This window comes from Rhincodon typus, chromosome 4 (genome assembly GCF_021869965.1).
Source record: "Rhincodon typus isolate 14 chromosome 4, sRhiTyp1.1, whole genome shotgun sequence".
Taxonomy (NCBI): Eukaryota; Metazoa; Chordata; class Chondrichthyes; order Orectolobiformes; family Rhincodontidae; genus Rhincodon; species Rhincodon typus.
The window spans coordinates 104,444,829-104,471,244 of NC_063335.1; the positions used below are offsets into that span (position 1 = coordinate 104,444,829).

General features: G+C 37.8%; 1 protein-coding gene across 3 annotated transcripts in view; it reads right to left on the reverse strand.

Moving 5' to 3' along the window:
- dennd3a (DENN/MADD domain containing 3a) overlaps window positions 1-26,416 on the reverse strand; it is an 85,379-nt gene that overhangs the window by 19,541 nt on the left and 39,422 nt on the right. For 2 of the 3 annotated variants that reach the window (XM_048595968.1, XM_020512990.2), the window contains 7 exons: window positions 25,743-25,839; window positions 23,719-23,822; window positions 19,338-19,519; window positions 13,977-14,498; window positions 7,728-7,832; window positions 3,659-3,918; window positions 1,404-1,571 (listed from right to left, as the gene is read on the reverse strand). In XM_048595968.1, the coding sequence (XP_048451925.1) occupies window positions 1,404-1,571; window positions 3,659-3,918; window positions 7,728-7,832; window positions 13,977-14,498; window positions 19,338-19,519; window positions 23,719-23,822; window positions 25,743-25,839 (1,438 nt within the window). The remainder of the gene's footprint in view (window positions 1-1,403; window positions 1,572-3,658; window positions 3,919-7,727; window positions 7,833-13,976; window positions 14,499-19,337; window positions 19,520-23,718; window positions 23,823-25,742; window positions 25,840-26,416) is intronic. The other variant, XM_048595967.1, reaches the window with a different exon arrangement.

Genomic DNA, 26,416 nt, shown 5'->3' on the forward strand with positions numbered 1-26,416 from the left:
AGACCTGTCCACTATGGGCTTCCCCTGGTAGGTTCCCCCACCACCCCCAACAGTATCCAAAATGGTGTACTTATTATTGAGGAAAACGGCCACAGGGGATCCCTGCACTGTCTGTCTATTCCCTTTCCCCTTCCTGACAGTCACCCAGCTACCTTTCTCCTGTATCTTTGGGTATGACCACCTCCTTATAACTCCTCTCTATCACCCACTCAGCCTCCCGAATGATCCGGAGTTCATCCAGCTCCAGTTCCCTAGGATGTGGTTTTTGAGGAGCTGGAGTTGGGTGCACTTCTCGCAGGTGAAGTCAGAGTGGACACCAACAGTGACCCTTACCTCCCACATCCTGCAAGAGGAGCACGCAACTGCCCTAGCTTCCATTCCCTCTACTCGAGGTTTCCAGAAGAATTTAAAAAATGCCTTACCTTACCTTACTTTTTATTTTGGTTAGAGGAGGAGGATGTAGTGTAGTGTTTCAGGTTTAGCCAATGCTCGAATATATCAGTTCCTTCCTAGCTCGTGTTCTCTCCACACACGTGCCGCTGAAAACAAGAAGGCCTGCTGCACGAGGTAAGTTTTTTATCCAGGGAAAAAAACAACCTTACCTTCCCGTCAGCACTCTGGCTCGCGCTGCTGCTGCTGAAAACAAGAAGGCCGGCTGCACGAGGTAAGTTTTTATGCAGGAAAAAAAACTACCTTACCTTCCCATCGGCACTCTGGCTTGCGCTGCAAAGTTTGAAATTATCCACTCCACACCAAGTCTATGTTATTTACAGACATCAGGAAAAACAAGCATCCCAATATTGTCCTCTAGGTAACCTTCAAGTTTCCTTAATTGCACCTTTGTAATGTCGCACATCTCTGCCTTTTATCAGGATTTTCTACAACTGAAAACTTTATGCACATCTCCAAGTTCTGTCACCTCCAGATTTGATAACACCCATTCTTGGCAGTTTACTACCATTAAGCCTCCTTAACTTCTTGTTTGTTCAAAATATAGATGTTACCATCATTCTATGTATTTCTTTCTAATCGATAAGGACCACCAGTCATTTCTGGTCCACGTGTGTACCTCTTCAGTAGCACAATCAAGTTTATGATCAATATACTGATCTTTAAAGCCAGCTATAGTTTTTCACCTGCTGCTGCTAGGGACTCTTTTCTTAAAGAGCATTCAAATATGACTTTTGTTATTGCTCTGTCTTCTGCAAGAAAATACTGTAAAACAGAAATGCTGGAAAGAGGCCATGAAATCAGAGGTTAAAGATCATAAGCGAAAAGGTTAGAACTTCCAATAAGATTTCTGTTAAATGAAAGGACTTTGTATACCTGATGAATGGATTTTTATTATTTAAACGTCAAAAGATATTTAAATCATCACGTATTTCAAAACAAAAGTTTCAAACCTTGTGCTTATCGGCCATTTTTTTCCCAGCCCACATTTCCTTCACAATTAGCTGCCAAAGATCACGTTCATTCTTCAGGTTTCCAATAAATGGTTCCTTCCGAGTAGTTTTAATTTTAAGAGCTGGGATTCGAAGTGGGAAAAACATCACTGAAATGTTTTCAAGTTCCTAACAATTGAGAAGAAAAGTATCAACAATGAAAAAAAGATAAGATTCAACAAACCCATTCATAAGATTTGTTAAACAGGAAGGCCATGTTTCAGGCAGTACCTTCTGTTCCAAGTACCATCACATTTTCTACTGCAATTTTTGGACTGTGATGAAAATTAATCAGTTTTCTCACTTCTAGATGATCAGTCAGATCTCCATCCCTGCTCAATTATTCACAATGTTTCAAAACAATGTTTCCCAGGGCCTGATAATCTATATGCCACAATACTTATGGAAGTGGCTCTTTAAATACTGGATGCATTGGTGGTCATCTTCCAAGATGCTATTGACCCTTGCAGGAGAGGCTAGCTTCTACTTAAAAAGGGAGGTACAGAGAAAACCAGAAATATTTATAGACAAGTCAACCTGACGTTGGTAACAGGAAACTGCTAGAGTCCATTATAAAAGATTTAATAGCAGAACACCTGGCAAACAGTGGCAAAATTGTAGAGTTGGCATGGACATATAAAAGGGAACTCACACTTGGCAAATATACTGGAACTTTGAGGATGTAACTAGTAGAGTTAACGGGAGGGGGCCAGTGGATGTGGTTTATGGACTTTCAGAGGCTTTCAACAAAGTTCGACACAAGGTATTAGCATGTAAAATTAAAGTGCATGGGGGTAGTGTACTGACATTGATTAAAAAAAAGTTGGCAGACAGGAAACGAAGATTAGAAATAAAATGTTCATTTTCTAAAATGGTAGGTAGTGACAAGTGGGGTTCTGCAGGGAGCAGTCCTTGGACTTCAGCTGTTCACAATATATACTGATGATTTAGATGACAACCATACATAATATCTTCAAGTTTTCACATGACATAAAGCTGAGTAGAAGAATGAACTGTGAGGATACACAGATGTTTCAGTGTGATCTGGAAAGCTAAGTGAAGAGGCAAATGCACTACAGGTTAAGTATAATGTGGATAGAGATGTGAGGTTACCCACTTTGGTAGCAAAAATAATAAAACAGATGATCTGAAAGTCAATAGATTGGGAAAGAGATTTGGGTGTCCTTCTACATCAGTTTCTGAAAGTAAGCGCAGCAGGCAATGAAGAAGGCAAATGTTGTGTTGGTCTTCAAAGCAAGAGAACTTGGGTACAGTGCTGCAATTTTACAGGGTCTTAGTGAGACCATACGATGTACTGTGTGGTCCTCCTTATCTGAGGAAAGGTGTTCTAGCGTTGAAAGAAGTGCAAATGTTTACCAGATCAATTCCTGGGATAGCAGGACTGACATGGACAGAGACTGGATCAATTAGGGCTATAGGCACTGGAGTTTAGAAGAATGAGACAGGATCTCATAGAAACCTATAAAATCCTAGATAGTGAAAATGAAGGATGTTCCTGGTGTCTGGGGAGAACAGTCACAGTCTAAGAATATGAGGTACGCTATTTAGGACTGAGATGAGGAGAAGTTCCTTCACCCAGAGAGTAGTGAACTTGTGGAATTCTCTGCCACTCAAAGCGATTGAGGCCAAAACATTGAATGATTTCAAGGAGAAGTTAGATATATAGTTCTTAAGGATAAAGGGATCAATGGGTATGGGGAGAAAGCAAGAACAGGGTGTTGAGTTGAATGATTGGTCATGGTCATATTGAATGAGAAGTAGGCTTGAAGTGCTGCATGGCCTATTCTGCTCCTATTTTCTATATCTAAACTTTCCAGCTCAGTTATGTTTTGCCTAATGAAGATCAAAGGCTTGAAGATCAACTAAATATTAAGCATTTTTACTGCACATCTGGTGTTTTCCAACAATAGACCAATGCTTTTAATTTAAAAAGGTTTAACCAGATCATACAGCTAAAATATACACCATTCTTTCAGCAACCACTAATTATCTTTCTAGAACAAAGCTATTAATAACTGGTTAACGGTGATATGAGGAAAAACATGGACTTGTATAATTGGGCAGCAATCCTGCTTTGGTTGCCCACTTCAGGCTACTTGCATAGAACAAAGGATCATCTATACCGTTTTAAGGAGATAAAATAATTACAATCATTCAAGAAAGTATAAATTGCATGCACTCTTCTAAAGTATTACCAGTATCTCTCTAAATTTGGCAATCTCAACATAGCCAGGTCTACCCTCTGAAAGAAGAAACAGTCGCTTCTGTGTCAGTGCAATTTTGCCCACACCATAATTGGTTTTCACAGATGATGATAATTTATAGACACTTTCATTTTTGTCCAGGTGCTCTATCACTTCCAGAGGAAGGTTAACTTCTTGTGCCTCAGTCTCAGATTCCTTCCAGAAGTTGTAAAAATCTTTAAATGTCTCAGGATCGATCTGTTTCAAATGCCCTGCAATTGAAACAAAATGAAACTTTACTGCACAACTTGCATTAAAAACATATACCCTTTTCAAAGATCAGAATTTGCTTCTAAATGGAAATTAAAAGAAATCTTAATGGCAATGGTGATCTTTTAAAGCAGAAAATAAAATGTGCAAAATACTAACAAGTCAACATTTGTTTCTCTCTAATAACACCAAAACAACTATGAAAACAATCTTATTCTGCATATGAATTATTAGGAAATTTGGAAAGAAAACATAACGTCAGCTTTATCTAAGGTATGCATCCAGTAGAAAGCCTCATGTTTGGAAAATGAAGACATTCACCTCAGTAGTTTCACCAGCATTAATGGATATAGAATTGTGGGAAGCAGTGCTACGATTTCTTAGCATGAGCTACTAGAGGGGAATAATGAAATCCATAAAATTGACAAAAGAATTCATGAACTGATGTAGTTTTGAGTAAACTATCTTGCTGAATCATGAAATTTGCTGCATCATGCAAAGCTCATGCAGGGTCCACCCCATTGGCAAGGAGCAAATATTAGGTAAAGCCAAGAAACAGTTGAAGCTGCAAGCATTATTTATAATCTAGCAACATAAATCACCAACTATATTATACAATGTAGCAGGAGAACATTAGTCTTGTGCCTGATACTTCAAACAGCCATCCATGTGAGGCAAGGGGAGGGTAGGAAGAGTAGAGGGAAAGTCAGCATCAGGGATGGAATGTCAGGTACCAAGAGCCTTTAAACAAGGAACACCTCACCCCACCTCCAGGAAGCCACAGGCAACACATGCGTTTACTGGTGTTACTATCAAAATGCAATTCCTAAATTTACTACTGAATTTCTTAAATTGTTATTCATTGTCCAAAAGGACCTTAGATGACAGTAAGGCAGGGAGGTTGGTCCACCGGCTTTCCAACTGCAGATTAAATCAGTTAGAGGAGGGAAAACAATGTGGACCCATCAGCCACCCTCCCACCTGATTAACTATCCTCCACCACTAAAAACTCACCATACAGGAGGGAATTAACCTTCACTCCTTGTTTCTCATCTAAGAGTCTTAAATTCCCCTCAATATATGTTGCAAACTAGATTTGGCTCTTAACCTGCTTTTACACTGACAAACATGCCACTCTGCCCCTTGAGCATGCTCAGCCATTCAATACAATCATGGTTGATTTTATTATTCTACATTTCTGCCTATCCTTGATAAATTTTCACCGCCTTGTTTATCAAGAATCTACCTACCTCTGCTTTAAAAATATTTAAAGACTCTACTTCAATAGTCTTTGAAAAACAGAGTTCCAAATACTTAAGCCTTTGAGAGATAAAAAGTTCTTCTCAACTTTGTCTTAAATAGATGGTCCCTGATTTTTTACAGAGTGATCCCGAGTTCTGGATTCAGTCACAAGAGGAAACATCCTTTGCACATGCAACTTATCAATACCCCTCAGGATGCTATATGTTTCAACTAAGTCACCTCTTACTCTAAATTCCAGCACATGCAAGCCCAGTCTGTACCCAGGCATCAGTCTGCTTCCAATTCATTTACATTCATCCTTAAATAAGGAGACCAATACTGAACTCAGCAGCCCAGTAGTTTTATGTTTCTAGCTCATTTTCTCTTGTAATCTAATTGTTTTCCTTATTATTAATTGTTTGGTCACTCTTTTGATTTTGATATTCTGTTCAATCTTCTAAACTGCCATCCATCTTTGCACAATTATGTGATTTTTCTTTATGTGTGCAACTAACATTAATTTTTTTTTAGTTAATCCCAAATGCTAGGTCCTCCTTTTGGAACTTTTCTCTCTTGTTGGAATATATCTACTCCATGTATTTGGAAATAATAAACTTTAAATGATTGCCACTGCAACTGTATTATTTCTAACCAAATTTGCCAGTTCATTTTAACAAGCTCTGCTTTCATGTCGTCATAATTAGAATTAAAGTCTAAAAAAAATAATTTTGGATCCTTTCTTCTCTCCCTCAATCTGAACGTAAAATGCAATCATACGATTGCTGTTACCTAGCAGTGCATTAACTGTGAGATCATTAATTGATCCTATCTCCTTGCACAATAATTACTCTAGTTTTTTTTAAGCCAGTCCTTATAATTGAGATCACTTACCATCAGAAGTAAGCAATCATGTGTTATGCAACAAATTTCAATAAACAGATCTGTAGACATTTAGAACCATAAAATCATGAAGGCTATAGCATTTGTATGCTCGTTGTCTAATAAAAGATCTTGAAAGTACATGGCAGGGTAAATCCTAGAAAGCTATTTCTTCTCATGGGAAGATCAGAATGAGGAGTCACAGTTCAAGAATAAGAGATATCCATTTTAAAATGGAGCCTTGCAGAAATGTTTTCGCCCAGAGGTAGATAGCATGAAGGGTTCTCTTTGGAGAAAAGAGTGTATTATCCAATTTATTCAAGGCTGCTTTAACCTTTTTTTTTAAATAGTCAAGGGTTATAGGGCAGACTGGAAAGTGGGAGTTTAGACCACAACTAGTCAGTCATGACCTTATCAAATTGCAAATCAGGCTTTAAGTTGTAAGATTGTCTATTCCTGGTCTAGGTCTTTTGTTTCCCGTGCAGAACCAATAGAAATATCCATTGCATTGTATACTCGCCATTGCATATCTTCCTTGCTTCATACATTTATTTAACTTGCCCTACAAGTTACTATAAAGTATCCCATCACCCTTTCATAAAACGATTATTTCTCTTATTTTTGTCCTCACAGTGAGGACTGCAACTTAATAATACCATTTTCAGACCAGAAAAAAAATGGTCTTTATGAAAAGTGCTATTTTATAAAGGAATAAAGGCCAAACCAACAAAATTGGAATCAACTCGGTTCAAGTTAATGGTCAAGTTACCACTTGGATTTTAAAAATTCTTTTCTTCACACAAATAAACTATGAGTTATTGATATTGTGCAAAACTTGAACATTTTAACAACAGCTCGCATTTATAAAGCGATTTGTAGCACAGTAAAACTTTCCAAGGCACTTCACAGGAGCATTTTAAACAAAATTTGTCACCAAGGCACCAAAGGACAAGTGGGCAAAAGTTGGTCAAACAGATTGCTTTTTAAAAAGCATTCTAAAAGAAGACCAAGGCAGAGATATTTGGGGGAAGGAATTCCGGAGTTTGGGGCCCGGGCCACAGAAAGCACAGCTACCAAAGGTGGTGAAATTAAAATCAGGGTGGAAAAAGTGTTCAAAATTAACACTGCAACGAGGCTGCAAATTCTGTTCCAGTAGTTCAATTCTTGATTCCCAAAGCCTTTTCACCACATTTTAAGTAGTTTGATATCATCTGTTTGATCAGGACAACATTCATCATTTAAGATCCATTCTTTCAATATCAGTGCATTACGTGCATGCACAGCATAAACGTGTCAACTCTTTTCAGCAGCACCCTTTGATTGCACAACCTGAACTAACTAGAAGGTTAAGGGCGGTAAATGCATGGGAACAACATCTCACAATGAATATTATCACTCTCCTTCATAGTCACTTGGGCAAATTTCTCAAATTCGCTAATAGCATTACAAGTTTCATTTCACCAAAAGGGCTGCCGCAGTTTAAGACTGCATCTCACCACTACCTTAAGGGCCACCAAGAATAAGCAACAGATACATGCTTTGCAAGCAATGCTGATAAGAAAATGAAAGAATGCATTGTGAAGATATTACAGTCTATGCATGATAATGTTTGTTATAAAGTAAAAAGGCATCAAAATGGATGTTAAAGTTGTTAGTGTTTGGAGATGGCCCAGCATTACATTCTGCTTACCAGTCTCAGCCGATAAATAAAATACTGATCTTGAAACCGCTTTTGGTGTTGGCCATGGCCCCGAAGTCATATCACGATAATTAAAGCTGTTCTTTTCAGAACTGACTGAGGGAAAACAACAGAGGTGAAACTCGGAGAACAGCACATTTCTAGAAGTGGATGAAGGGTTACCCTCAACGTAGCTGTTGATTAGCGAATGCAAACAGAAGCTGTTCTGGATTCAACTCTTATAATATATTGATGCCAACATTTCCAAATCAGCACTTATTTAAGCAACTTAAATGAGTTAGGAACTGACATTAGTGAAGCATGACTGGAATGGGAGAAGAAATTTCCCCAGAAATGAAAGACAAGTAAACTTATCATTATTAGCCCAAAGTTTGCAGTTTAGAGTGAAGGGAAACCATTAACCGTTGCCTTGATTATGGAATAAATCAGACAATTTCTGGCTTCTGTCACATGGAAGATGCTCTTCATTTTGCCCTCCTCTTTGCTACAGCAGCACCTCACCAAGGATGTCAGCATTTATACCCATGAAGTGATCTGTCCACAAGCCCCTGAATTTACACTATTCCTTGCACTTTTATTGTTCTTTCCTTCAATTTTATATCTCTCATTTTGTTACTGTTGCTGCTTTCTTTGATAATTAGAGCTTTATACCCTTACCGATAGTATACTATGTTAAACAAAAAACTTTTTTTTATGTACAGCTCCACTGTTTGCCTATACTTTTATGCAATACCAGCTTTAACTGTCATTCTTCCCATGCCAATAAAGTTAGCCTGACTAAAATGTGGATTCTTGCCTGCCCTGAGCTTACATAAAAAGAAAGCTTTATTTGAAATGCTGGGTCTGAAACCTTAATTATCAAGGCATAGATGATATTATTATTATTAATAATAATAAAATATAACATTTTCACACTGCTAGGAATATGCGATTTTTAAAGGAACCGTTTAGGCATGTAAAACTTTTGAGTATAATAAAATAACGTGTCTCTACATTTCTGTTACATAAATTGTTCCTGCCAAGATATCCACTAGAATGACAGCAGATTATTATCACAGTGTTGGAAAACCAAAGGCATGAAATGGTCAGTTTAAAAACCTTCCAGACTTGATACCCACAACTTTCACAGTGGAAAAACTACCTGTTGACTTGGTTCATCTACAAACACACATGAAAACACCATCAGACCTATTAAGTTAGCTGTCTCAATGCACTGGTGCATCATTTACCATCCCCATATTACTCTAGCTAGTTTATCACAAAACTGCCCTCACACAAATGCAGAGGAAACCAGATATGCACCTACAAAGCTCCAGACAAATCTACCATTGATTCTAATTTTGGCTGGGGACCTGTTCTGAGTTATCCCTGTGTCCAGGCTAACATTTATCCCGCAAGCAACCTGTGAACCATTCAAGAGGCCATAATAAGACCATAAGATGCAGGAGCAGAAATAAGCCATTCTGCCCATCAAGTCTGCTCCACCATTCAATGAGATTATGACCGATCTGATAATCCTCAATTCCACCTCCTGCCTTTTCTCCATTACCCTTGATTCCATTACTCATTGAAAATCCATCCACTTCAGCCTTGAATTTACTTAAAAACCCAGACTCAACAATCACAGAATTTCAGATTCACCACCCTTTGACAGTAGAAATTTCTCCTCATCTCTATCTTAAATGGTGACTATTTATTGAGATTACAACTTCTGGTCCTAGACTCTTCCACAGGGGGAAATCAACCTCATCCACCACATCAAATCCTTTAAGAATCTTATCTGGTTCAATAAAGTCACCTCTCAGTCTTATAAACTTCACGCAGCACAGGTCCAATCTACAAAATCTCTCCTCTTAAGACACAGTGTCTCCAAACCCAGAATCAGTCTAGTGAACTTTCTCAGGACTGCCACTAATGCAGTAAATCTTCCCTTAAAAAAGGGCCCAAAACTGTTCACAGAATTTCAGTTGTGGTCTGACTAGTGCCTCGTATAGTTTTATACTCCATTCTTATTGAAATAAAGGCTAACATTCCATTTGCCTTCCCTATTACCTGCCAAACATATATGCTAGCTTTTTGCGATTTATGCATGAGAACCCCAAAATTTCACTGTTGTGTAGCTTTCTGCAGTCTTTTTCCACTTAAATAATATTCAGGTCCTCTATTCTTCCAGCCAAAATGCAAAATCTCACGTTTTATCAAATTATATTCCATCTGCCAAATTTTTTGCCATCTCACTTAACCCATCTATATCCCTCTGCAAAATCTGTATTATCCTCAACACTTATTTTTCCACCTATTATTGCGTCATCCGAAAAGTTGGGTATAATACATTCACTTTCCTCATTCAAGTAATCTATATCCATTAATAAATAATCATGGCCCCAGCACTGGTCCCTGCAGCATTCCAACAGTTGCAGGTTGCCATCTTGAAAATGACCCCTTTATTGCAATTCTGTCTTCTATTTGTTAGCCAATCTTCTAGACATGCTAATATATTACCTCCAACACCAAGGGATCTTAACTTATTAAGCAGCCTAATGTGGTAGCTTATAAAAGACCTTCTGAAAATATATTACATTCACTGGTTCCCCTTAATCTATCCTGTTTGCTACCTCATCAAAAGGATTCTAATAAATTTGTAAAACATGATTTCCACTTCATGAAGCTATGCTGATTCTGTTTGATCTTATTATGTATTTCTAAATGCTAACTGGCCTATATTTATCCTTTTAATTTTGTCTCCTTCCCTTTGTGAATAGAGATGTGCATTTGCAGTTTTCCAACCCTCTAGGTCTTTTCCAGAATCTAAGCATTCTTGAAAGATTACTACATTGTATCCACTATCTCTATTGTTACTTCTTTTAGCATCCTAGAATTTATCCCATCAGGTCCAGGGGACTTCAGTCTATAGCTCCATTAAGTTCCCTAGCATATTTTCTGCAGTGATAGTTATTGCATTTATTTCCCCTCCTCCATTTGCCCCTTGATTATGTAGTAATTTTGGAATTCTATTCATGTCTTCTCCTGTGAAAACTGCTGTAAATTTGTATTCAACTCCTCTGCCAGCTCCTAGTTCACCACTATTTCTCCTCTAGTCTTGTTCTCTAAAGGTAGAAACAGTATACGGAAGTATAGTGAGGGGGAGTGACACTGTTCTCTGAAACAGAGTGATAGCTCTGAACTCACTCATCTATCATGACAGTGTTCTGAGGAAGGGTCACCGGACCCGAAACGTTAACTCTGATTTTCTTTTCACAGATGCTGCCAGGCCTGCTGAGCTTTTCCAGCAACTTCTGTTCTTGTATCATGATAACTGAATCTTCTAAAATCAGTCGTCAACACAATTTCACTTTCATAAAACTTTGCTGACTCTACCTAATCATATAATGATTTTTCAGGTAGATAGGGTAGTGAAGAAGGCATTTGGCACAGTTGACTTCATAGGTCAGAGCACTGAGTACAGGAGTTGGGATGTCATGTTATGGCTGTACAAGACATTGGTAAGGTCACTTTTGGAGATCTCATAGAATCATAGAAACCCTACAGTGTGGAAACAGGCCATTCAGCCCAACAAGTCCAGAACGCCCCTCCGAAGAGCATCCCACCCAGACCCATTCCCCTACCCTATCCTTGCAACCCTGGATTTCCCATGTGTAATTTACCTAATTTACACACCACTGGGCACTACGGGCAATTTAGCATGGCCAAACCACCTAACCTTTGGACTGTGGGAAGAAACTGGAGCACCCGGAGGAAACCCACACAGACATGGGGAAAATGTGCAAACTCCACACAGACAGTCGCCTGAGTGTCGAATCAAACCCGGGTTCCTGGCGCTGTTAGGCAGCAGTGCTAACTACTGAGCCACCATGCCGCCCCAATTCTGATCACTTTGCTATAGGAAGGTCACTATTAAACTGGAAAGAGTACAAAAAAGATTCATAAGGATCTTACTGAAACTAGGGGGTTTGAGTTATAAGGAGAGGCTAGGTAGGCTGGGACTTTGTTCGTTGAAGTGTAGGAGGCTGAGAGCTGGCCTTACAGAGTTTTATGAAATCATGAGGGCCATAAATAAAGGTGAATAACTAAGGTCTTTTCCCCAATGTAAGGGAGTCCAAAACTAGAGGGCATAGGTTTAAAAAGTGAAAGGAGAAAGATTTAAATGGGACCTTAGAGGCAATGTTTGCACACAGAGGGTGGTGCATGTGTGGAATGAGCTGGAAGAGGAAGTGATAGAGTTGAGTACACCACCACATCTAAAAGACATCTGGACAGTTGCACGGAAGGGAAAGGTTTAGATGGATATTTGCCAAATTCAGGCAAATGAGACTAGTTTGTTTTAGGAAACCTGGTCTGAATGGATGAGTTGGGCTGAACAACCTGTTTCGGCACTGTGCGAGTCCAAACACACACTGTTTAATTGACAGAACCTAACCTAGAGGAAGTGCTGGGAATCAAGCAATATGGAGATGTAGCTGTTTGAACACAGGAACAGATCTCTGGATCTGAAGAATGCCAATGAGGTAAAGTTTGTAAAATCAGCTGTGCATCAGGGAAAACATTGCTTTATCAACAGCTCTTGCTCCGTGATCTCTTCTGACAATATTCATTTACAGAAGATAGAAATTTCAAGTACTTGCAGTTTATGTTATTCATACTTTACAGAGTCTGGATGACTTATATTTTTATGGAGATACAGCAAAAACAGTTTGTTTAATGTCTCAAGTTAAGGATAAAGAATATTTTCTTAAGGTTTTCAATATACACGGTTATATTGTTATTATAGGATTCATCAGTCATATAGTGTTTTACAGTGAATGGGCCATTGCTTGGCCTGAAGGGTACAAGGGTCCATGGGGTGGGGAATGTTAGGGGCATAGTTTGGCACGTGTGTCATTTGTAAGATCTTCTGAATGTACTTTTCAAAAGGTTCTCTCACCCAGAAAATGGTTCACGACAACTCAGGGGTGTCGTGAATCACAAAATATTTACATGTTGGCCCAACTCCATGAAAGTTGCCAAGGACTAGGATACAGCTATGCCTACAACGGAACCTGCCAGGTCAGGAGTCTAGCCCACACTCTGCATTGGTGAGTACTGGAGGCTACAGATTCAAGTCCTAGCCATCTTCACACCTTCAATAAGTCACTGTGACTATGAAAATCCAGCCCATTTAAAGTGTTAAAATTCCAATTTGTTAAAAACCACATCAAACACGCAAAATCTAAGACGTACGTTCAGATTCTTACTTAAAATTTTACCCATAACACTTCTAAAGCATCATTTCACATTTGACAAAAGCACTGTTAAAACTTCAATTAATGTTAAACTGTGTTTTAAATGTGTAACCATACGACCAACAGGTTCATCAAAACCAAGATCTCCCTCATAGCAACCCAGATACAATATAAATTTTTGCAATTTACAGTCCTTCCCAAAGAGGAAAATAGTTATTTTTACATGCATTAAACAAAGGGAGACATATAGAAACACCAAAGGAGAAAGGATAAGAGAGAGAAATCAAAAATGAGATTAAAATGTGAAATCAGGTGTTTGAAAAAAGACATTAATCTCAGCCCTTCAGTTTCATGCAGAGTGGTTAAGGTTAAAATTGCAAAGAAAAGATAACCTTTGAGCCTTTCCCAGCTCTCCACTCCTGTGCTGGCCATAAGATGTTTAACCAAGACACCTATTTGCATTCAATCCAGGAGTTGCAAAGATCTCTTACAAATGAGAGAGACCCTCCATTATCTTAATCCGAATTTATATGCAAGGAATACAATTGTAAGACACATAAATGTTCTAGTAACTTCTTCCTGAATCACATCCAGAATAATGTGTGTTATTCTACAAGTTAATCCCTTGTGAATTTTGTTTAAATTCATGGAAATAACATCATAAAAATTACTCCAAAATCTTATCAAGGTGAAACAAATATAGATTCATAATTGGATGATCCAGATAGGTTGCCAAATTTCATGATGGAATACAAAGTGCTAAAAATGTTATTTTACTCAATGGCCATACCCATTACAAAAATTTCTTGATCTTATCTGTTGAATTATTGATTAATTGAATCAGGGATCCTACTTGAAATCAAACATATTTTAACTGCCAAATAATACAGAATTAATTTGCATTGGGGTACCCAAAAAAAGGGGAACTTCAGTTCACTTTTTTTTTAAATCATGAGAAAATGTGGACAAGAGACACATTTATGTAAAATGCATCACTCACCAATCGTTAAGGCATCAAACAACCGAAGAATGGTGTCAACATCCTTCACAATTCCAGATTCCTGGATCCGTTTCATAAAATCCTCTTGATGCATGTGGGTTTTAGGGAGCTGAAAAGTTTTCACATGTTCATCAGATGTAGTCGCATCTCCTTCTTTCTCTAACATTATGCTAATAAGTCGCTTTAGTTCTGGCTTTCGGCTTGCATGTTTGCATTGATCTGGAGGCATTGCACCGATCACTTTCTTTACAAGTTCTTTGGGAAAGATATCACGATCAGTCTTATAAAGGCTCTGAAAATCTGAAAGTGCCTCTTGAAACTTTTCCTGCATCAAATAAGCCAACCCACGGAGATAGTAATATCTTGCCAGGAGGCTTGAGTTTTCCGTTCCTGTGGAATTTATGGCTCTGCTCAGCAAGTTGGCAAAATCTATATACCAGTCAATCACATTAGAATACATAACAGGGCTACTAAACTCTGGCAGCTTGAATCTTCTTACTGATTTCATGCTCCTTTTTAAAGCTGAAAGAAATACATTGTACATTGACTATAAATCATTCAACATGATGTCTATTCAGTATTTCTCATCTCAATGTATTTACTTTTGCAATGTATCCACTAATTACTTACATTCTCAAAATCGTTGAAAGGAGGGCTACTTAATTGAGAGGTACTCCAATCTGAGAAAATTGTTTCATTTCATTAAGCTATAACTTGAGACTACATGTATCTTAAATGCAGCAGCCTTATAAGACAATTCAACTTTTGCAGATATGCTGCATACGTTTCAACATACAGTAATAGCATTTTGCAATACAATATCATAGTTTCCAGCAAGGATAGTTGACAACTAGTCTCCCCCAGCAGCTGGCTTTTTAAAATCAAATTGGATTGGATTGATTTATTGTCATGTGTACCAAAATACAGTGAAAAGCTTTGTTTACGAACAGTACAGGAAGATCACTGCAGCAAAGGATGTACAGACCAAAAAGATTTAAAGGCATACAGGTTACATTGCAGGTTACATTATTTGAGGATAGAGTCCATTCAACAGTCTGATAACAGTCAGAAAGAAACTGTTCCTGATCCTGCTTGTGCCTGTGTTCAGGCTTCTGTATCTTCTGCCTGACGGAAGAGGCTGTGGGAGGTCATTACCAGGGTTGCAATTTACAGTCCTTCCCAAAGAGGAAAATAGTTATTTTTACATGCATTAAACAAAGGGAGACATATAGAAACACCAAAGGAGAAAGGATAAGAGAGAGAAATCAAAAATGAGATTAAAATGTGAAATCAGATGTTTAAAAAAAGACATTAATCTCAGCCCTTCAGTTTCATGCAGAGTGGTTAAGGTTAAAATTGCAAAGAAAAGATAACCTTTGAGTCTTTCCCAGCTCTCCACTCCTGTGCTGGCCACAAGATGTTTAACCAAGATACCTATTTGCATTCAATCCAGGAGTTGCAAAGATCTCTTACAAATGAGAGAGACCCTCCATTGTCTTAATTTAACCTTATATGCAAGGAATACAATGGTAAGACATATAAATGCTCTAGTAACTTCTTCCTGAATCAAATCCGGAATAATTTGTGTTATTCTACAGGGTGCTTTTTTCTTCTTTATTCATTCACGGGATGAGGGTGTCGCTGGCTAGGCCAGCATTTATTCCCCATCCCTAATTGCCACAGGGTAGTTATGAGTCAACAACATTGCTCTGGGTCTGGAGTCACATGTAGGCCAAACCAGATAAGGATGGCAGTTTCCTACCCTAAAGGACATTAGTGAACCAGATGGGTTTTTCCTGACAATCGGCAATGGATTCATGGTCATCATTAGACGCTTAATTCCAGATATTTATTGAATTCAAATTCCACCATCTGCCGTGGCAGGAGTCGAACCTATGCCCCCGGAACATTACCTAGGTCTCTGGGTTAACAGTCTAGTGATAATACCACTAGGCCAATGCAATGGGTCTTTGATGATGTTGGCTATCTTTCCATAGCAGCGAGCCAGATAAATAGAGTCCACAGACTGAAGGTTGGCTTCTGTGATGGTCTGAGCTGTGCACACAACCTTCTGTAGTTTCTGAGGGTCTTGGGCAGCGCAGTTGCCATACCAGGCCGTTATGCACCCAGACAGTATGCTTTCAATGGTGCACCTGTAGAAGTTGGTGAAGGACCTTGTGGAAATCTTACTTAAGCTTCAAATGACAAAGTACAGTGGAACCACAAGTACAGTACCAATGTAAATGAGTCACTGCAGCAGTGTAACCAAATGGAGGACAGTGTTCATGCTCTGAAGTTATTGAACTCAATGTCGAGATCTAAAGACTTCAAATTGCCTTAGAGAAAGAGCACCAAATTTTCCACAAGCTTGCATTGAACTTTGTTGGAGTACAGCAGATAGCCTATGACAGAACTGTTAGCGTGACAGCACGATGAGGTATTGAAGTGGCAAGCAACTGGAAGATCGCATTATTTTTAAAGACAGGGTGGTTTGTAAAACAGCCATCCAGTCTGCTTTTGGTCTCGCCAGTGTGGTGAGCATTGTGAGGAGCGAGTACAGTTTGAATGAAGTACCAGTAAACCACTGCTTCAACTATAAAGGTGTATTTTGAGTGTTGTACATTGAGGAGGGAGGTGACAAAAGGAAAAATGTTACAGATTTTGCAATTACACTAGCAGGTGCTATGATCACAGTGAAGAAGTGTTAAGAGTGACGCAAGAGTGGACCAGGGTATCACTAAAGGAACAGTCCCTGCAGGATGCTGGCGAGGGAGGGGAAGATATATTTGGCAACTGCATCCTGCTGGAGGCAACGGAAAAGTAGAAAATGATCCTTTGAAACTGGAGGCTGATCAATAGAAAATGAGGATCAGGGGTACCCTTTCATTGTTCTGGGAGGCAGGAGGTGAAAGCCTTAAGCGCAGGAAGTAAATCTAACATGACTGAGAGTCCCATCAACCACGGTGGAGATTTAATCTTCAGTTCAGGGAAAAGAATGGACATTTTGGAGGCACCCTACAGAAAGGATATCATTAGAACAGATGCAACGGAAACAGAGAAACTGACATAACAGAATGGAGTCCTTACAGGAAGCAGAATATAAGCAAGTATAGTCAAGATCACTTTGGGAAACCGGGGTTTATAACAGATATTAGTGGACAGCCTATCTCCAGCAATGGAAACAGTAAAGTCAAGCCAGGTAAGGGTAAAGTCAAAACAAAAACAGATGAATGAGAGAGAAGGACTGGAAGCAAAACTGAAGAATTTTTCCAATTCCCAATGAGAGAAGGCAACAGCATTGATGACATCATCAATGTACCAAAGAAAGATGTGTTGGAGGGGCTCTGAGTAGGAGTGGAACAAGGAGTATCCCACATAAAGATAGGTATAGGTAGGCCCATATCAAACCTGTTGAGTTTCTTTAGCACTTTTGTTTTTATTTAGCTTTCAAACAACTTGTCTACATACCACTGCCCTAAGTAAGCATTAAGCATCATAATCACTCAGGAAGCCCACGAATGAACAGTGGGGAAAACAGAAAAATACTATATTGATGCAGAAGGGGACATATGAAAAGTTGGGACTGAGGAATATTTTGCACAATAGAGGAAAATTATTTCTCTATTTGCCAGTTTGCAGAGAAAATTGGAAAGTGTGATCCCTAGGTATCTGAATTCCTTCCGATGAAAAGGGCACTGACCTGAAAAGATCATTTGTTTCTCTCTTCAAATATCAACCAGCATTTTCTGTCCTTATGCATCATTAATATTTCTAATCTCAATAACCATAAAATGAATGAAAAACATTGAATTTCACTGATTTATATTCACATAACAAAACTGTAACAAATTATATCTAATATGGGAGAATGAATATATTGTTAAAAGAAAAATCATCCTAATCCAGGGAGATTTTTTGTAATCAATTTATGAGAATGTGTTATGACATATCTCCTCGGCCAAAACATATTAAAATGGGGCTTGAACTTTCTGGCCCAGAGGTAGGGAGACTAACAATGTACTATAACACCCTCCAATATTTATAAACAAACAGAAATAATGCAATTTCATAGTCATGCTTCATGGATGGTACATGACAATGTTTCCAAAAAGTTTTAAACTGGAGACTTTTACCTGTGAGGTAGACATCATTATCTCTTCCCCATAACCTATTAAAGAACTTTTAACCTAGTCACGATGTGAAAAAACTGTAATTCTGTCAGTATGAAAAAAATTCAATTAAAAAGATAACCTTTCAAATGATGTATAAGTAATTTGAATCATATTTCTCCCTCTTAAGTTAAATCTTTGGGTGGTTATAGAGTCATGCAGTCATAAAGCTGTGCAGCATGGAAACAGACCCTTCGGTCCAACTCGTCCATGCCAATCAGATATCCTAAATTAATCTAGTCTTGTTTGCCCGTATTTGGCCCATATCCTTCTAAACCCTTCCTATTCATATACCCATTCAGATGCCTTTGAAATGCTGCAATTGTACCAGCCTTCACCACTTCCTCTGATAGCTCATTCCATACACGTACCACCCTCTGCATAGAAAAAGTTGCCCCTTAGGTCACCTTTAAATCTTTCCCCTCTCACTTTAAACGTACACTCTCTAGTTTTGGACTCCCTTGCCCTGGGGAAAAGACCTTGGCTATTCACCCTATCCACGCCCCTCATGATTTTATAAACCTCTATAAGGTCACCCTTCAGCCTCCAATGCTCCAGGGAAAATAGCCCTAGCATTCATCTCTCCCTATAGCTCAAACCCTCCAACCCTGGCAGCATCCTTTTAAATCTTTTCTGAAGCTACTTAAGTTTCACAATATCCTTTGTATAACAGGAAGATCAGAATTGAACGCAGTAGTCCAAAAGCGGCCTAACCAATGTTCTGTACAGCCACAACATGACGTCCCAACTCTTATACTCAATGTACCGACCAACAAAGGCAAGGATACCAAGCGCCTTCTTCATAGAATAGAATCACAGAATCCCTACAATGTGGAAGTAGGCCATTCGGCTCATCAAGTCCACACTATACTATCACTATCCTGTCTACCTGCGACTCCACTTTCAAGAAACTATAAACCTGCCCTCCAAGGCCTTTTTGTTCAGCAATACTCTCCAGGACCTTACCATTAAGTGGAAAAATCCTGCCCTGATTTGCCTTTCCAAACCATTACTTTTTTTATTTGCAGCAGTTTCAAATAGACTACCAAAACTAACTGTAAAAGCCATTAGAATTCAATTATTATAGGAACATAAAAGATGAAGTATAAAGGGAAAAAAGTGTGTTTATGCAGGTAAACTTTGGAAAACCCATATCATTTTTAAATGAATGTTTGGCAATAAATTTTACTACCATTTTCATGCTTGTTCTTCCCTAAAGACAGATGGACAACCGAAAAATCATACAAGGTATCCACTGGTAGATTTGGCATGCTGGCAGCAAGTCGTTTAATCATCAAGAAGTCCGAATTACGCTCCCTCTTCATAGCCATTTCTTCCATTGTGGGCCTCCGTGGACTATCTAGCATCTTTACCCTAGAATAATGTTAATCACCTGATTATAATAGGATACTTACAAGTCAGCATGTTAGTAAAAAAAAATAAAAATCAAATAAGTTATCATTCGCCTGAAGGCAAATCCATTGTAAGGAATCAGCATACATGACATGGTAATACATCAAACAGATTACTGATAAAACCCAAAAAGTAATTTTTAAATTGTACCAAAAGTAAATACACATCTTTTATCTACCACTTAAAATACTTGGACTGGCGACCTTCCCTCCATCTTAAGGCCAGAAGTAGGGATGTTCACCAATGATTGCACAATGCTCAACATCATTTACATCTCCTCAGATACTGAGGCAGCCCATGTTCACATGTAACAAGATCTGGACAACATCCAGGTTTGGGCAGACAAGTGACAAGTAATATTCACAACACATAAATCCCAATCAATTACCATTTCCACAAAGAGACAATCTAACCACTGCCCCTTAACGTTCAATGGTATTATCACTACTGAATTCCTCACTATCAATGTTCTGCAGATTACCATTGACCAGAAATTCAACTGGATTTGCCACATAAACAGCAGCTACAAAAGCAGGTCAAAGGTAAGGAATTCTGCAGCGAGTAATTCCCCTCCTGACTCCTGAAAGCCTGTCCATCATTTACAAGTCAGAAGTCAGGAGTGTTATGGAATGCACCCCACTTGCATGAATGGGTGCAGCTCCAATAACACTCAAGAAGCTTGACAGCATCCTAGACAAAGCAGCCCACTTGACTGGCACCACAACCACAAGCATCCACTCCCCCCACCACTACATTCAGTAGCAGCAATGTCTACTATCTACTAGATGCGATGCAGAAATTCATCAAAGATCCTTAGATAGCACTTTCCAAACATGTAACATCTAGAAAGATAAGGGCAACTTGGGAACACCACCATCTGCATGTACCCCTCCAAGCAACTCGGCTTGGAAATATATCACCCTTCCTTCAGTTTTTGCTGGGCCAACATCCTGGAATTCCCTCCCTAAGGGCATTGTGAATCAATACACAGCATGTGAACTGCAGTGGTTCAAGAAAGCAGCTCATCACCACCTTCTCAAGGGCAACTAGGGACAGGCGATAAATACTGGCCAGCCAATGACACCACGTCCCACGAGTGAATAAAAAAATCTTGATGCAATTAATTTAGAAAATGGAACAGCAAACAAAAATTAGAATCTTTTCTTGAATCTTGGTCTGTCTTGTGGTACATAATATGCTGTGCCTTTGTAAGGGTCCACAGATTTTTCCCTTTCGACTATAAACTGGAAAAGAAAAAGTTGGACACTGCCATGTAACTAAAAGCTACCAAGGAGATTTTGTGCAGCATCCAGGTCAAATAGGATTGTGTGGCATATATCTGAATTTCACAAGACTCTTAATTTTTGAAGAAATGAGGTGGATACTTTATAAAAGAGTGCCACCAGAAGTTTTTCAGTTAAGGAAAAACTGCCTCACCGCAGCTTGGTTTTGAGCTATCTGCAGCTTGTTTTTACAGGGCTATGAGTGTGGTGCTTTTGGAGACATCCAGAAGCAAAAATGAAACAACTCTCACCCTTCTCTTTGAGCAAAAATAAAACAAAACCTGAAGACGCTGAAATGAAAGAATTCACATAGAACAAAAGGTCTACACACTGGCTATTGAACTAAAGATCAACCATCACTCAGCAGACAATATCATATCATCATTACCAAGAATTTAAGGGACTGAAACAACTCATCCAACCTTTGCAGTCTAGATTTTGATTAACAGAATTTATTTTTATTGCCAATTCAGCCCTGAGCATCCTCTCCCATTTAAAATGATCTTGGTTGATCTCAACTCCATTTTTCTGCAATCTCCATAACCCTTCAAACCATTTCTAACTAAAAATGTCTATCTCCTTAAATTTACTCAATGTCCCAGCATCTACTGCACTCTTTGGCAGTGAGTTCTACAGATTCATGACCCTTTCAGAGAAATAATTTCTACTCATCTCTATTTTAAGTCTGCTACCCTTATCCTAAAACTATAACCTTTCATTCTAGATTGCCCCAAGTAAGGAAACCTCCTTTCTACATCTACTTTGTCAATCCCATTTAGAATCTTTTATACCTCAATTAGGTCTTCTCTCATCCTTCCAAACTCTAATGAGTATAGGTCTAAACTGTTCAATTGTTTTCATAAAGATAAACTCCTCACTTGTGGATTCAATCTAGTGAATCTCTTATGGGCTGCCTCCAATGTAACGACATACCTCCTCAAATAAGGGAACCAAAATTGTATGCAATACTCCAGGTGCAGTTTCATTAACACCTTATACAGTTGCAGCAACACCTTCCTACTTTATACTCTATTCCTTTTGCAACAAATGTCAAAATTCTACTTGCCTTCTTTATTACCTGCTGTACCTGTACACTGGCTTTGTGATTTATGCATGAGGATGTCCAAATCCCTCTGCACCAAAGCACTTAGAAGTTTTTTTTCTCCATTTAGATAATAAGCTACTTTTCTATTTCTCTGACCAGAAATGAATAATCTCTTAGCTATCCATGTTGAACTCCATCTGCCAAATTTTGGCCCATTTGTAAATTTCTTATTTCTTCATTGCAACTTACTTTCCCACTTATTTCAGTGTTAGCTGCAAATTTGGCTATAGTATTTTCTATCTCGCATCCAAGTCAATATGGATTGCAAATATTTGGGGCCCCAAGTACTAAGCCCTGCAATATCCCACTAATTACATCCTGCCAACCAGAAAAAGACTTATTTATCCCAACTCTCTGCTTTCTGTTGGTTAGCAAATCCTCTGTGAAGTAATGTATATGTTGGGGTTTTAAAGAGATGCCACATAAACAGAGATAAACACAAGACACAAGACACATCATAGGAGATTAGTAATTTGTTTTTCATTTATTCTAGACTAATTTTGTTTACAATAAATAGTCATTTCCTTGTTAATGATTAAGACTGAATCTCTTTTGTCCTAAAAAATTGGGTAGCTATACATTTGTGATAACTTGTTAACTTGAATAATGGGGCTCAATTATCTGAAAAAGGGTCACTGGACCTGTAACATTAACTCTGCTTTCTCACCAGAGATGTTGATAGACCCATTGAGATTTTTCCAGCAATTTCTGTTTTTGTGCCTGATTTGAATTAAATCGAGAAAACTAGATCCAAGCTCCATTCTGCTAACAGAAGTGAAAAGAGTGACAAGGCAGCAGAGAGAAATCTAAAGATTTTTGCCATGATCCATTCCCATGTAAAATTTAGTTTCTTAATACTGCAAGTATAAATCATCTATGCAGCTCACTCAAAAAGTAGAATTTATTACTCATAACCCTATACTCTAACATCTGAATATATTAATTGCAAATTGGCACAATCAATTTTAAATGCCAAACCATTAAACTGTCATAATAGAAACCCAGCATGTTGTAGAGGTGCACCATGTCAGAGGATAAGAAATTATTTTACAACCACAATCATTGCAATGCTAAATTCTCACCAATGGTGATCTGGACAAGTTCCAAAGTCAGAAGTCACATAACACCAGGTTATAGTCCTGATGATGGGGCTGCGCTCCGAAAGCTTGTGTGATTTCAAATAAACCTGTTGAACTTTAACCTGGTGTCATGTGGCTTCTGACTTTGTCTGCCCCAGTACAACACTGGCACCTAAAATAAACAGGAAGTAACGTGTCTTTAAATGTGATATTCAACTCCTAACTCTTAATTTAGAACCATGGAAAAACTACAAAACAAAACTTCATTGAATCACAAATACTCTGAAATAAACTTCACAGCAAGTATCAGCTCTCAGGATTTAAGTGGTGAAGCCTATTCCATTCTATCACCATTAAGCTCCCATTCAATTTACTTCGGACACAAAACTAAAATCTTTGCACAAAATTCATACCATCACCAACCAGACAGTAGAGATCAACAACATAACTCACTCCCAGATGAAAAACCTATCTGCTATCTGGCAAGAACTTGCAAAACCAGTAGTAATAGCAGTTTCCATCGAAATCCTATTCAGGTTTCTCTGCGCAAGAATTCCATGTTTTACTTCAAATAGCACTAAATCAATTATTTTCACTTAAACAGTTGGTTTTGGATTTACATAAATGAACTGCAACAGTCTTCATGCTTTTTTGAAGAACTGTGATTTCTAAAACACAATCCTTCAGTTTTACCTGTCATTTTCGGAGCAACTGCTGAGTTCCATGTAGCTGAAAGCATCCATTTTTCCACTCAAACGAGCTTTAAGGAAAGAATGGAATATATACGTCTCCAAAACCTAGAATTTGCAATAACAAAACCAATCTTAAAAATTGTTATGATCATAGTTAAATTGCACTATCAATTTTCAACTTAAATCATTTGACTTAAATACTTCAGACTTTCATGGACCAAGATTAGTTTTAAAAAGGTCAATTGCTTACCTCAAATAGCTATTGTAATTACTTGACTAAGTTGAGGCGAGCTCATGAAATGATTAGTAAACAAGAATCAATCTGATCCAAAATTAGAATTGTTCTAAAATGTGACTGAAACTCAGACCTGTATCTCCAAATTGGTTTGCACCTTCCTGCAAGTTACAGTTTGCGATAAAATGTTGTCTATGGAGTATTCAACTTGGAAAAACAGTGAGCAAAGTCAGGAAAATATAAACAGACTTTCATCAACAAATGCTCTGAGGCATCTAAGGCAAATAACAGGATAAATGGATCTGTAAGCTAGAACTGGAATGCACCATCTTGGAAATCTCCCTCTCAACCTTAAAAAGGAACTTGGAGTAACAATGGTTCACCGAAAACTCAAGATCTGCAAACTTGAGCAGTGTTGAAGAGACAAAGCAACAGTTAAACTGTTGAGACTCAGGTCATCCTCACAACTGAAGGACTCAAAAATTTAAAACTACAATTGTCTTTACCTTCTTGTCTGTGCTAGACACACTCCCCCTTCTTTGTAAGCTTATTACTCTGTACATGAATGTTTGATATAGCGATATTTCACACAAGACTTTGTGATTAATTTGTTGCTTCATTTGATCTAGTGAAACAAGATTTAACCGAAGTGAATTTTTTTTGTATGCTAGGTTTAGTAACTACCATACTTGGCCTAAAGTTTTGCTAAACGACATATAGTAAACCTTCAACCCTAATCTTCATAATCACATAACACAAAGAAAAATATCTCCTGGCAATAAAGTCATTCAATATGCCAAGTTGATATTTTGTTTGCTCAATGTACTCATTTCCTTGAGTTTCTACCATATTTTTGTATCAAACAAACAATCTCTTTTGCATTAACCACATTCAAGCCCATCTCATGTCCTTCATCATTTTAAAAATCTAGGATAACAGCCCCATGATATTCTTATTTCTTTGAAACATTACTGAAATAAGCATTAATCTAGAATATTTTACTTTGAAGTATTTTTAATAATAGTACAGAAAATCTTATGCTTTTTGGAGTTTATATTCTACCAAAAACTAGCAAGAATGGAATGATATTCTCAACTGGATGGGGAAAAAAATTAAGGAACAGAAATACCTTAAGAGTGCGAGGAATATTGGAAAAGGAAGGACAAATAGTTAAAAAAAAGAAAGATAGAAAGTCCAAGAAGAATTCAGATATCTGAGCACTTGGTACAAGAATCTTGGTTAGGCCATATGGTTTGGAATACTGTGTGCCATTCTCAGCACAAAGTAAAAAAAGCATTGAGGCCACTGAAAACTTGGAATATGAATCCACTAGAATCAACAGGAAAAATTAAGTGTGGAACAGGCAAAAATAAGAGCATCAAACTTCAAAATCATAGTAACTTTCAGAATATAAATAAAAAAATTTTCTACCCATCAGTTCATTGGCAACAATGAACATAACTAGTACTACAGTATTCAAAACTAGTTCTATAAAAATAAAAGAGAAGCTTGGGGATTTTTTTCTGTAAAAGATCTACAAGAATATGAAATGAATCCTCAAGTGGAATTGCAGGAATTCATTCTTGACATGAAGAAGAAATTAGATTTAGAAAACCAAAATATACTAGAGGGGACAGGGAAACAGTACTGAGAACAAATTAGAGTTGAGAACCTAATTGCATGAGATAGCTGTAGGAACACATCAAATGGTTCCCACCTATAATGAAAATTGTAATGGTCCATTGTATCAGTATCATTTTCACATGCCGATATCATTTTTAAATGAATACCTTTTTGTAAAAAGGCTGATCAGAAATGGTTCTGTTCTTCAAAAATTCTTCACTGTTGAAGACGCGATATTCATAATTAAGATAGTCTGATACTTCCCTGCAAAAATAATGGTTATGTAAACTTTGCAGTGAAGAGTTTTATAATTTAACATTTTAAATGGATCAATATTTTGGCATTCAAAGTATACAAGTTAAATTTATGGACATGGATTTAAGACAGAGTATTTCAACGTATAATCTAAAACAGAAAGCGAAATATTGAGGATACTGGAGCTCTGAGATAAAAAGATGAAGTGCTGAAGAAACTCGGCAGATCTGCAGCTTCTGTTTTTATTAAACTCAACAGTAACTTTTTTTTAAAAATGTGATAACTGACTTAGAAGAAAATGCAGTATCAGAAATTTAACAGTACGCTTGATATCTGGCACAATACCATAATTCTATTTTGTATCTTCCTACATATATTTACCAGAGAAAGATTTTTTTTTATGATAGTAAAACAGTTCAGATGCAAGCATTTTATTTCAAGCAAGATCTCTTATGTGACTGTGACAATATTGAACTGATCTTTATTCTCCTTGCAAAGCACATTTCCCAGTGTGAAGGAAACTGAATTTTTAATAACAAGGAAGTAGTATTTACACTGAAAAGAGCTACTAATTTGTAGGTTTTTT